The 13020-nt window shown below is 45.1% G+C and overlaps 1 protein-coding gene across 7 annotated transcripts in view; it reads left to right on the forward strand.

Moving 5' to 3' along the window:
- Nucleotides 1-13020, forward strand: part of fhip1aa (FHF complex subunit HOOK interacting protein 1Aa) — a 176888-nt gene that overhangs the window by 72671 nt on the left and 91197 nt on the right. For 6 of the 7 annotated variants that reach the window (XM_041201850.1, XM_041201875.1, XM_041201856.1 and 3 more), the window contains one exon: nt 11127-11355. In XM_041201850.1, coding sequence (XP_041057784.1) covers nt 11254-11355 — 102 coding nt within the window. In that variant the 5' untranslated portion in view covers nt 11127-11253. Of the gene's footprint in view, nt 1-10867; nt 10882-11126; nt 11356-13020 lie in introns of those variants that run through there. The other variant, XM_041201901.1, reaches the window with a different exon arrangement.

A 13020-nucleotide genomic window follows, 5' to 3' on the forward strand; every position in this document is an offset into this window, starting at 1 on the left:
GTGAAAGCATTCCCGCTTGCAAAGCTTATTTTTAATACCCAAAGGATATACAAGAAACAGATGAAGCAAGCCTCTTTGTCATTTTGTTTTCATTTCACTGTTGTTTTGGGTGGCTTTATTTCTCATGAGCCTATCCCTTCTTCTTATAAATTAAAAAAAAATCCCTTGGAGTATGAGCAGCAGCTGGTGTCATTGAGGTGCATCTGCAAGGCTGAAAGCTATGTCTATTGCATGTTTCATGAGGTGGTCACCCCACAGCTTAAAGATGCACATGCAGAGAAAGTGGGTGACTACCAGGAAATCAAGGATGACTAGGCCAGTCTGGAGTTCTGGATTCCCCATCTCATACTCCAACTGACATGCAGTTCTGAATTCAGCTGAGAGTGATGGTTCCTGTGGACAGTGCAGTCAGAGCGAAGTCCACGGTGCCATGGGTGGCAGGGTGTGGGGGGGTGGGGGTGGGCAGGAGGAAGTGAGAAAGCAATAGTGATAGGAGATTCTATAGTTAGGGGAATAGGCAGGTTATGTGTTGCCTCACTGGTGCCGAGGTCAAGAATGTCACTGGCTGTAGTGCACTCTGCGAGAGGAGGATGAATAGCCAGAGGTTGTTGTCAATATCAGTATCAATGGTATGGGTTGAAAGAGATGAGATCCTGCAGGCAAAATTTACTGCCAGTGCCATATTTAGTGAGTACAGAAATAGGAGGATAAAGCAGATGAATGCATGGTGGAGAGATGGGCAATAGGGAGGGCTGTAGGTTCCTGGAACATCGGGACCGGTCCTAGGGGATGTGCTGGAGGGGTTGCACCTCAATAGAGCCTAGACCAATGCTCTCGCAAGGGGAGGCCCAATTTCAGTGGGTTGAGAATGGATCTGGCCTAAGTAAATAGAATCAAAGATTTGTGGGTAAACCTGCAATGGAACAATGGGCTGCCTTTACAGAGATGTTTGAGGTACAGTGGAGATACATTGCTACAAGGGGGAAGGTATGACAAACAAAACCAAATCTTCTGGGTGATGAAAGTGATGATGAAGCAGAAAAAGGGTACGAATTGCAGATATCAGAAAAATAAGAATATAAGAAAGACCTAGTCTGAATGTAGAGAGCTTAGAGCGGAAGTTATAAAGGGAATAAGAAAGGTATGAGAAGAGACTGGCAGTGAACATAAAGGAGAATCCAAAAGTCTTCTATATGTATATAAATAGTAATATGACAGTAAGAGGAGGGGTGGATGTGATTAGAGATCAAAAAGGGGACCTATGCAAGGAAGCAGAGGGCATGACTGAGATACTAAATAAGTACTTTACATCTGTCTCTACCAAGGAAGAGGATTCTGCCATAGTCATAGCGAAAGTGCAGGTAGTTGAAATCCTGGATGGGTTAAAAATTCAAAAAGAAGGACTTAAAGTTGCTAAGTCACCAGGACTGGATGGAAGACATACGAGCATACTAAAGGAAGTAAGGGTGGAAATTTTGGAGACACTGGCCATGATCTTCCAATCCTCCTTCAGTATAGGGGTCGTGCCAGAGGACTGGAGAATTTCATATGTTACACCCTTGTTCAAAAAAGGGTGTGAGGATAAAACCAACAGCTACAGGCCAGTCAGTTTAACCTCAGTGGTGGGAAAGTCTGTAGGAACGTTAATCCGGGACAAAATGAACATTCGCTGGACAAGGGTACATTAATTAAGAAAGGAGAGCTAACTTGGTTGAGTTTCAGTTGAGGTAACAGAGGGAATAGATGAGGGTAATGTGGTTTGTGTGGTATACGTGGACTTTCAAAAGATATTGATAAAGTGCTACATAATCGGCTTGTTAGCAAAGAGGCCCGTGGAAGAAAAGGGCCAGTGGCATCATAAATATAAAATTGGCTGAGTGACAGGAAACAGAGAATAATGGTGAATGGTTGTTTTATATTCTGGAGAAAGGTATTTCCTGGGGTCATTACTAGGTCCACTGCCTTTCTTGGCAGTATATTAGTAACCTATTTAGGTATTTAGGGCACAATTTCAAAATTTGGAGGTGACATAAAACTGCCAAGTGTTGTGGACTGTGAGGAGGATAATGATAGATTCCTCAAGCAGACATTGACTGTCTGTTGGAATAGGTGAACATGTGACAGATGAAATGTAATGCAGAGAAGTGCAAAGTGATGCATTTTGAGAGAGAGAATGAGGAAAAAGCAAAACAAAATAAAGGGTACAATTCTAAAGGGGGTGCAGGAGCAGAGGGACATGGGGGGTATATTTGCACAAATTGTTGAAGGTGGAAGAACAGTTTGAGAAAGTAGTTAAAAGGCATCCAGCGACCTGGGATTTATAAATAAAGGTATAGAGTACAAAAACAAGGAAGTTATGGTAAACCTTTATAAAACACTAGTTCAGCCTCAGCTGGACTATTGTGTCCAATTCTGGGTTGCACGTTAGGAAGGATATGCAGGCTATAGATAGGTTGCAGACAAGATTTAGGAGAATGTTACCAGGAATGAGGGGCTTCATTGCTGGATAGGTTGGAGAAGCTGGAATTGTTTTCCTTAGAGAAGATTGGGAGGAGTTTTGACAGGGGTATTCAAGATCATGAGAGGTCTGGTCAGAGTAGATGGAGAGAAGCTGTTACATTGGTGGAAGGGTCAGGAACAATGTGTGGCAAGAGATTAACCAATGGCAACATGAGGAAAAACTTCTTTACATAGGGAATTATTAGGATCTTGAACACACTGCCTAAGAGTGTGGTGGAGGGAGATTCCATGGTGGCTTTTAAAGGGGAATTGGATAACCACCTGGAAAGAAAACATTTATCGGGGTACGTGGAATGGGTGGGGGAGTGTGAATAAGTAAAGTGCTCTTGGAGACAACTGACAAGGTCATGATGGGCTGAATGGCTTCCTCCTGTGCTGTAACCATTTCATGATTGTATGGTTCTGTTTTTTTATTTCTAGAATTAGCCCTTTATTTCATTGTTCTGATCAACCATTAAACAGAGGAATTAAGGACCGTGTGAATTTATGTCCCTCACTGTATCCATGGGTTGTTTATTAGTAGGCTTTGCGTAACTAGTATTGTTTGTTTTGCTCCAGACAGTTCATAAGAATTTTGTTAAGGTTTTATTAGGATAAAATGGACAGAATTTATGGTGTAGCCTTGGAATTCCCCCAGATACATTCCTTACTGTGGAGTGGGGGGAGGCCTACATCCACCTGCTGGAATATAGAGGTCTGAAGGAAACAGGGTGGAATCTCAGTGGAACTGCGGAACTGTCTTCCTTCTCAAATTCCAGCCACTAGTGAGCAATCTGCTCTTGTATGTTCTTGATACGGACTGGAGTCTCAGACTCTGAGGACGGGATTTTCCAGCCCTTCTCGCCAGCGGGATCTTCCAGTCCCGCCGAAGTCAACAGGGATTGGAATGACTCACCGTGTCTGCCATGGCAGAGCCAGAAAATCCCGGCCTGAGGTTCTTTTTGAACTTAATACGCTCACAACTGAACTGTAAAACATGCATGACAAGTTTACCTAGGTAATTTTCATTATAACTGCTGACGTGGGAATTTTATAATCATTTTGCTGTCTCTCCTTGAAGTTTGTAAAATGCTAAATAAAAGTAGATTGTGTAATCACAAAATCATTTTTTCCTCCCTTTCATTTACATACAGAAATTGCCTCTCCCTTTTTTTACCAAAGAAACCCTCAAAATAAGTTATAGCTTTAGAAATTGTCCTCTTGTTTTACAGAACTATTTAGAGAAAAGCTATTGAGCAAAAAGTGCCAGAACCTAAAAGATATCAGTAGTATTGATTGAGAAGCATTGATATATCCCGGGAAATCAGATGTGCTTCAATTCAGCTCCAAATTATAACCCTGGATAAAATCCAAGTTCAAGCTTCTGTTAGAGGGTTGAGTCCTTGAGGTAAAAACTTTAAGGAAAGCATTAAAATGCACTAACAATTGATCAATTGAATTGTTATTGTGATGTATGTATCTTTCTGAAATTATCATTTTGTTCAAGCCTAATTTTGCACATGCTGGGGAAATTTTAGTTATCAAAGTGGGAGAAAAGTGACATGGAAATAAAATTCATATAGCATTTTGTGTGACAGGTGGCCAGATTGAGAGATCAGGATTTTGACCCTTTCTTGGTGCTGGGTCAAAACCCTGGAACTTCAGCAGTGTGGACATACCTTCACCTACCGGATTGCGGTGGTTCAAGAAGGCAGCTCACCACCACCACCTTCAAGGCAACTAGGCATAAGCAATTAATGATTGGTAGCTTGATATTTTACATCCTGAGAATGGTTATTCTCCAATTATATATATTTGCCCACCCTAATATTAAAAAAAACTTCCAAAAACTATAGTTTAGACCATTAACCGAATAAATTGAATTCCGAAAATAAATCAAATACTGTACGCATTCAGTAGTAACAGGAAGCTTGGAAAGAAAATAAAGAATTTGCATTTATTTTGCACCTTCCACATCCTCTGAATTTAGCAAAGTACTTCAAAGTCAATTAATGATTTTTGCAATGTCACAGTTTGTAGTGAAGCTTGGCAGCTGATCTTTGCACAGCTAGTCGCCATCTAAAGTAATGAGGCAAATGTTAATAAAGGACATCTGTTGACTAAAGCACTGAGAGAATACCCTTGCTCTTCAAAAGTGCCCCACCTACATTCCCCTGGCTAACTCTGTACACATGGGCCTGAATTTTGCACTCGCCGGGCGCATGTGATTGGTAGCCAGGGAGCAGATGGGAAATTGGCCTTCGACTGTGATCGGCCCCTGACCGCGATTTCACACTGGCTGGAAACACCTGCTGAAAAGCTCAGTGCTGCTGGGGTGGGGGTGGGAAGAGGTCACCACGGACGTGGGTGAGTGCTTCTAGTGAGCTCCCTGAAGGCAGACAGCTGCCTCGGAGCTGCAGACCTCCACAGAATAAACAAAACAATAGAAATGCTGCAAAATATGTTCACGCAGCACAATCAAGCACCTGAAAGCAGACCTCATAAAAATGCAGCCCCAGGTATTTCTTTCTATTTTATATCCTATTTGAGATTTCATATCCTATTTGAGATCATCCTATATGGAGGTTTCATCAAAAATGTAAAGACCGCCTGTGGACGGGCCACGAAAAGTCACTTACAATCGTTAATGGGCTTAATTGTCAGCAGGGGCTCTACTGACTGCTGCGCGTGCCTGCCAAGCGAAATATCACACGAGTGCGTGATGACTCGGGACTTTCCCCTGGTGCTATCTCGCGTGATTTTACGCCTGTTCGGGTCGGGCGCTCGCCCACCCGCAGAATGTAAAATTCTGCCCACGAAGGTGGCCCCAGGTTCTATCTCCAACTTTCGTGGCTCAGTTACCTGCTGGCAAAAGCCATGGAATTATCAAGGGAGTTCTAAATGCTAACTCACCTGGCATGAATTTCTTGAGTTGAATTTTGGAACTGTAAGGCTCTGAGTATCAGACTAGATTTGGCATTAGGCCTTCCTCTGAGGTCGTGTTAGGCAGCAGTGAAGACAACAGACGGTAAAGTTAACACTGCAAATGTTTGTGATTCTTGCCTGCTGTGTACAAATGGCTTCAAATGTTGAGGTTGAAAGTGCTGCCCAGATCCATGCAGGGACTCTGTCCTGACCTCCACATTTTGTTTCTATTTCTCTTTGAGTTAATTAGCTAGTGACAGAAGATTGTGCTTCCACCCCTGAAGGACAGAAACAGCTAGATAGCCTGAATAATCTGAACACAAAGAAACAAGATGATGACGAGATGTGTAATATTCAGCTGTGGAAATTGCAAGTGGTCAGCCATCTTGCAATATCAGATTTTGAGGTGGACAAAATGCAGTTCGCTGATTGTCTCATGGTAAAGATAGCAGTTTTGATTCCCACTCATATTTGTTAACTCATGGTGCCTGTTAGAATGTGTGTGTTGACACTCAGTTAGGGATAGGATTGAGTTTAAATGTGATGCCTCACACAATCAAATGGTCTGCTGATGCTCTCATACTCTCTGTATTCCACTTATCTCTTCAATCCAGCAATTCTTGACCCCTCTCTTTCCTCAGATCAAGAAAATCAGACCAGACCACCAACAATCTACCCCCGCCATTGCATCACATTCGCTCCATCTCTATCACCCTACCTCCTCTTTCTGCCTGCCTTGGACACCATCTCCCTTGTGGCTCACCCTGCTCAGGCCGTCGTTCTCATGATCTCTGCCCCCCGCCACATCGCGCTGGGGTCCCTGCTTCACCCCACCCCCCCATCACACTAACCCCCTCTCTCCTTTTCTCTTCCCCAACCCCATCTCACCACAAAGATAAAAGCAAAATACTGTGGATGCTGGAAATCTGAAACAAAAACACAAATACCTGAAAAACTCAGCAGTTCTGACAGGATCTGCAGAGAGGAACACGGTTAATGTTTCGAGTCTGTATGACTGTTCATCAGAACTAAGGAAAAATAGAAATGAGATGAAATATAAGCTGGTTGAAGTTGGGGGTGCGGGGGTGGGACAGGTAGAACTGGATAGAGGGCCAGTGATAGGTGGAGGCAAAGAAGAGATTGCCAAAGATGTCATAGACAAAAGGACAAACGGGTGTTGACGGTGGTGATATTAGCTGAGGAATGTGCTAATGGTGACATTAAGGGTAGAAAGCAGGACTGACAAGTGATAGCCCTAGTGGGGGTGGAGTGGGGGGAAGGGATCGAAATAGGCTAAGAGGTAGGGATAAAACAATGGACGGAAATACATTTAAAAATAATGGAAATAGGTGAGAAAAGAAAAAGATATAAAAAAATATTAAAAATTATAAATTATTGGAAAAAGGGGAATCGGAAGGGGGGTGGGGATGGAGGAGAGGGTTCATGATCTAAAGATCCTGAACTCAATATTAAGTCCAGAAGGCTGTAAAATGCCTAGTTGGAAGATGAGGTGCCATTCCTCCAGTTTGCGTTGAGCTTCACTGGAACATTGCAGCAGGCCAAGGACAGACATGTGGGCATGGGAGCAGGGTAGATTGTTGAAATGGCAAGTGACAGGGAGGTCTGGGTCATACTTCTGGAGAGACCGAAGGTGTTCCGCAAAGTGGTCACCCAGTCTGCGTTTGGTCTCTCCAGTGTGGAGGAGACCACGTTGGGAGGAGCGAATGCAGTAGACTAAATTGAGGGAAGTGCAAGTGAAATGTTGCTTCACTTGAAAGGAGTGTTTGGGCCCTTGGATGGTGAGGAGGGGGAGAAGTAAAGGGGCAGGTGTTGCACCTTCTGCGGTTGCATGGGAAGGTGCCGTGTTGGGGGTGGGGGGGTGGTGGGGGTGGTGGGGGGGGGGGGGGTGGAGTTGAGGTGTAGGGGATGATGGAGGAGTGGACCAGGGTGTCCCAGAGGGAATGATCCCTGCGGAATGCCGCTGGGGGTTTGAAGGAAAGATGTGTTTGGTGGTGGCATCATGCTGGAGTTGGCGGAAATGGTGGAGGATGATCCTTTGAATGCGGAGGCTGGTGGGGTGATAAGTGAGGAAAAGGGGGACCCTATCATGGTTCTGGGAGGGAGAGGAAGGTGTGAGGGCGGATGCATGGAAGATGGGCCGGACACGGTTGAGGGCCCTGTCAACCACTGTGGATGGAAAACCTCAGTTACGAAAGAAGGGAGACATGTCAAAGGAACTGTTTTTGAAAGTGGCATCATCAGAACAGAAGGGACGGAGGCGAAGGAACTGAGAGAAGGGGATGGAGTCCTTAAAGGAAGCGGAGTGTGCGGAGCTGTAGTCGAGGTAGCTGTGGGAGTCGGTAGGCTTGTAATGAATATTGGTGGACAGTCTATCACCAGAAATTGAGACAGAGAGGTCAAGGAAGGGAAGGGAAGTGTTAGAGATGAACCATGTGAAAATGATTGAGGGGTGGAAATTGGAAGCAAAATTAATAAATTTTTCCAGGTCCAGATGAGAGCATGAAGCAGCACCAAAGCAGTCATTGATGTATCGGAGAAAGAGTTGTGGGAGAGGGCCTGATTAGGACTGGAACAAGATATGTTCCACTCCCCGTTCACGCACCCTTTTACCTGACTCCAATATTCTCCCTCCACCTAGACCCCTCCCTCTGGATTCTTACCTGCTCTTGGTCTTTTCGGCGTGACATCAGTCGTCTCAATTTCTCTGGTCCTCTCACCCACTCTAACCTGTCTCTTTCTGAACTTGCCGCACTTCATTCTCTCAGGTCCAACCCTGACATTGTCATCAAACCTGCTGACAAGGGTGGTGCTGTTGTTGTCTGGTGTACTGATCTCTACCTCGCAGAGGCTGACCGTGAACTCGCAGACACTTCCTCCTACCTCCCCCTGGAACATGACCCACCACTGAACATCAAGCCATTGTTTCTAGGACTGTCACTGACCTTATCTCCTCTGGAGATCTTCCCTCCACAGCTTCCAACCTCATAGTCTCCCAACCTCGGACGGCCCACTTCTACCTCCTACCCAAAATCCACAAACAGGACTGTCCCGGCAGACCAATTGTGTCAGCCTGTTCCTGCCCCACAGAACTCATTTCTTGCTATCTTGGCTCCATTCTCTCTCCCCTCATCCAGTCTCTTCCCACCAACATCCGCGATTCCTCTGACACCCTACATCATATCAACAATTTCCAGTTCCCTGGTCCCAACCGCCTCCTCTTCACCAAGGACGTCCAATCCCTCTACACCTCCATCCCCCACCAGGATGGTCTAAGGGCCCTTAGCTTCTTCCTCGAACAGAGGCCCGAACAATCCCCATCCACCACTGCTCTCCTCCGTCTGGCTGAACTTCTCTCATTGAACAATTTCTCCTTAGACTTGTCTCACTTCCTCCAAATAAAAGGTGTGGCTATGGGTACCCGCATGGGCCCCAGTTATGCCTGTCTCTTTATGGGGTATATGGAACATTCCTTGTTCCAGTCCTACTCAGGCCCCCTCCCACAACTCTTTCTCTTGTACGTCGATGATTACTTCAGTGCTGCTTCATGCTCTCATCTGGACCTGGAAAAATGTATTAATTTAGCTTCCAATTTCCATCCCTCCATCATTTTCACATGGTCCATCACTGACACTTCCCTTCCCTTCCTTGACCTCTCTGTCTCAATTTCTGGTGATAGACTGTCCACCAGTATTCATTAAAAGCCTATCAACTCCCACAGCTACCTCGACTACAGCTCCTCACACCCCTCTTCCTGTAAGGACTGCATCCCATTCTCTCAGTTTCTTCACCTCTGTCGCTTCTGTTCTGATGATGCCTTTCAAAAACAGTTCCTCCGACATGTCTCCCTTCTTCCTTAAGCGAGGTTTTCCACCCACGGTGGTTGACAGGGCCCTCAACCGTGTCCGGCCCATCTTCCGTGCATCTGCCCTCACACCTTCCTATCCCTCCCAGAACCATGATAGGGTCCCCTTTGTCCTCAATTATCACCCCACCAGACTCCGCATTCAAAGGATCATCCTCCGCCATTTCCGCCAACTCCAGCATGATGCCACCACCAAACACATCTTCCCTTCACCCCCCTGGTGGCATTCCACAGGGATCGTTCCCTCTGGGACACCCTGATCTACTCCTCCATCACTCCCTACACCTCAACTCCCTTCCACGGCACCTTCCCATGCAACCGCAGAAGGTGCAACACCTGCCCCTTTACCTCTCCTCTCCTCACCATCCAAGGGCCCAAACATTCCTTTCAAGTGAAGCAGCATTTCACTTGCACTTCCCTCAATTTAGTCTACTGCATTCGCTCCTCCCAATGGGGTCTCCTCTACATTGGAGAGACCAAACGCAGACTGGGTGACCACTTTGCGGAACACCTTCGGTCTGTCCAGAAGTATGACCCAGACCTCCTTGTCACTTGCCATTTCAATAATCTACCCTGCTCCCATGCCACATGTCTGTCCTTGGCCTGCTGCAATGTTCCAGTGAAGCTCAACGCAAACTGGAGGAATGACGCCTCATCTTCCAACTAGGCATTTTACAGCCTTCTGGACTTAATATTGAGTTCAGCAACTTCAGATCATGAACCCTCTCCTCCATCCCCACCCTTTTTCCAATTCCCCTTTTTCCAATAATTTATAATTTTCTGTATATATATATTTTTATATATCTTTTTCTTTTCCCAAATATTTCCATTATTTTTAAATGTATTTCCATCCATTGTTTTATCTCTACCCTTTAGCCTATTTTGATCCCTTCCCCCCACCCCCACTAGGGCTTTCTGTCACTTGCTCATCCTGCTTTCTACCCATAATGTCACCATTAGCACATTCCTCAGCTAATATCACCACCCTCAACATCCCTTTGTCCTTTTGTCTATGACATCTTTAGCAATCTCTTCTTTGCCTCCACCTATCACTGGCCCTCTATCCAGCTTCACCTGTCCCACTCCCCTTCAACCAGCTTATAGTCCATCTCATTTCTATTTTCCATTAGTTCTGGTGAAGAGTCATACAGACTCGAAACGTTAACTGTGTTCCTCTCCACAGATGCTGTCAGACCAGCTGAGTTTTTCCAGGTATTTTTGTTTTTGTTTCCCATCTTACCACTATCCTGGCTTTCATGTTGTGCTACCTAATTATCTTAGACCTCCTTTTTATATCTCTGAGTTGTAAACGCTTTTGGCCTGCCATTTCCTTGGTGGATGGAATCTGGACATTGTGCCAAATGCGCCCACCTGACTGAGATAAAATTCTTCCCAAGTTTCCACCTAAACTAATGAACATAAAGCTGAGTGTAAAATCTCCCATGAATCAGCCCAATTAACCTGCATAATCACTTTGTGACTGGAACAGAGCCAATAGGGCCTTGAGGTGCTGGGTGTGGTAACATATAAGGTGAAGAATAAATTCCCTTCAATGTAAAGTTGGAGATGACAAGGTAAGTAGCGCTTAACTCTTTGCAAATTTTACAGTAATTAAATCACTCCCTGCAGAGTATGATTTTTTTTTAAAAACATTTTCGATCTTGTTGTGTAGAACTGCTGTGTTTTAAAACTGTGTAGAAAAATAAGTTCCTGAAGACATGAGAACAGTAACCATGGGCCTTTATCTAAAATAATCAGGTGCATTTCTGTTCAGTTCATGGATCTGATGGTGTTCTGACATTTTTTAAATCTCTTCCAGGTTAATGCAAAACAAACTAGACAGCCTTTGTACAGCATGGTGGTTGGAACCTTGAGACTGCAGAAACAATTGAACATTTTCTGCTGGCATACTTCTGATATGGTCTAAAACAGATCCACTCAATGACATGGCTTCAGCTGCCATTAACAAAGAGAATCAACAGATCCCGAGTCTTTCTGGTGTGGACTCGGAAACCTGCACCATTGTGTTTAAAAACCACTGGGCTCAGGTAAGTCTGTCTGTACTTCAAGACAAATTAAATGACATATATAAATGGGAAGAAATAAGTTCCATGGGACAAGAAGAGGCTGAAATGATGGCCAGGGTGTTAACAGAGGTGAGCTCCGTAGGCAGGGGATTGTGGAGCTTTGCCTGGAAGCCTGAGTTTTCACATTTGTTGAAAGTCTTCACTGCATTTTTTGACCTTTTGGACAGGCTTCCTGCTTCAAGTTGGCCTGATTGGCAGGCTTGGCTTCTAGTCAGGCAGGTAGCACTGCAGAACAAACCTTAGGACATGATCCTGGCAGGGTTGTACCTGGTGCTGGATTCAACTTGGGGTGTAAGGTAAGGTTCTGATCCCCAAATCCTGGGGTGGTCTGATTCCCAACCCTGGGGGTTTGTATTGGTGGTGGGATGGGGGAACTTGGGGGGCCTGGGGGAAGAATTCCTGCCTGACTCACAAGGGGTTGTGTAAAGGTACTTACCTTCTCTCCCGAGGCTGTTCTCACCTCACTTCAGCTGCCAAGTTTCCCAAGGCCTGTAAAGCAGGTTAAATCAGCAGCTGCCAGTTTCATTGAGATATTTAAATTGTTCACCTTTGTCCTGCCTTTGTTAAACCTGGAAGTGGGTGCCTTGAGGTCACGGTTCAAAGTTTTAAAATGTTCACTTTCACCTGCCTCTAATTTTGTGTGCTAAAGGTCCCCCCTGATATGTCTACTAGGGCAGTCCTAGAGCTTTGGAAGGAAGCAGATTGTGTATGATTGGGGCACTATGAAAATCTATGATCGCTTATTTCAAGCTTTTTCTCCCCTTGTCTAGTCTCTTCTGATCTACATCTGCATCTCTTCTAACGCCCTCTGCCACTCCAATAGTTTTCAGTTTCCTAGCCTAACAGATTCCTCTTCACCACGGACTTCCAATCCCTCTGCCCCTCCATTCACTACCTGGAAAGTCTGAAGGCTCTCTGCTTCTTCCTTGAACAGAGTCCAACCAATCCCCATCCAGCATCATCCTCCTCCACGTGGTTGCACTTGTTCTCATGTTGAACAACTTTGACTGCAGCCACTTCATGCAAATAAATGGTGCCACTATGAATTCTGTCTAAGCCTGCCTTTGTGTGAGAAACATTGAATATTCTTTGTTCCAGTCCTACCCTGATCTCATCCCTCACCCCCTTGTCTGGTACATTCTGTCCACCAGATTGTTCAAAACCTTAATGCCAAATTTGACCCGAGATGAATTTCCAACACTTATCCATACCATCACTAAGACTGCCTAATTCCAGTTCCGCAACTTTGCCCTGGTTTCAGCTCATCTCCTGCTGAAACCCTCATTCATGCCTTTGTTACCTCTAGACTTGATTATTCCATTGCACAGCTGGCTGGTCTCCCATATTTTACCATCTGTACACTTGAGGTAATCGAAAGCCAATGCCCTTACTTGCATCAAGTCCTGTTCACCCATCATCCCAGTGCTTGCTGACCTACATTGGCTCCTGGTTTAAAATATCCCACCCTTGTTATGTTTCCATGGCCTCACTCTTCCTATCGCTTTAAACTGACCAGGCCTCAGAGATATCTGCACTCCTAATATTGGCCTCATGCCCGTCCCTGACTTTAATTGCCCCAGGATTAGTGGCTGTGTTTTCAACTGCCAAGGCCCTAAATTCTAAAGT

Source organism: Carcharodon carcharias, chromosome 1, assembly GCF_017639515.1.
Source record: "Carcharodon carcharias isolate sCarCar2 chromosome 1, sCarCar2.pri, whole genome shotgun sequence".
In the NCBI taxonomy this organism is placed as follows: domain Eukaryota; kingdom Metazoa; phylum Chordata; class Chondrichthyes; order Lamniformes; family Lamnidae; genus Carcharodon; species Carcharodon carcharias.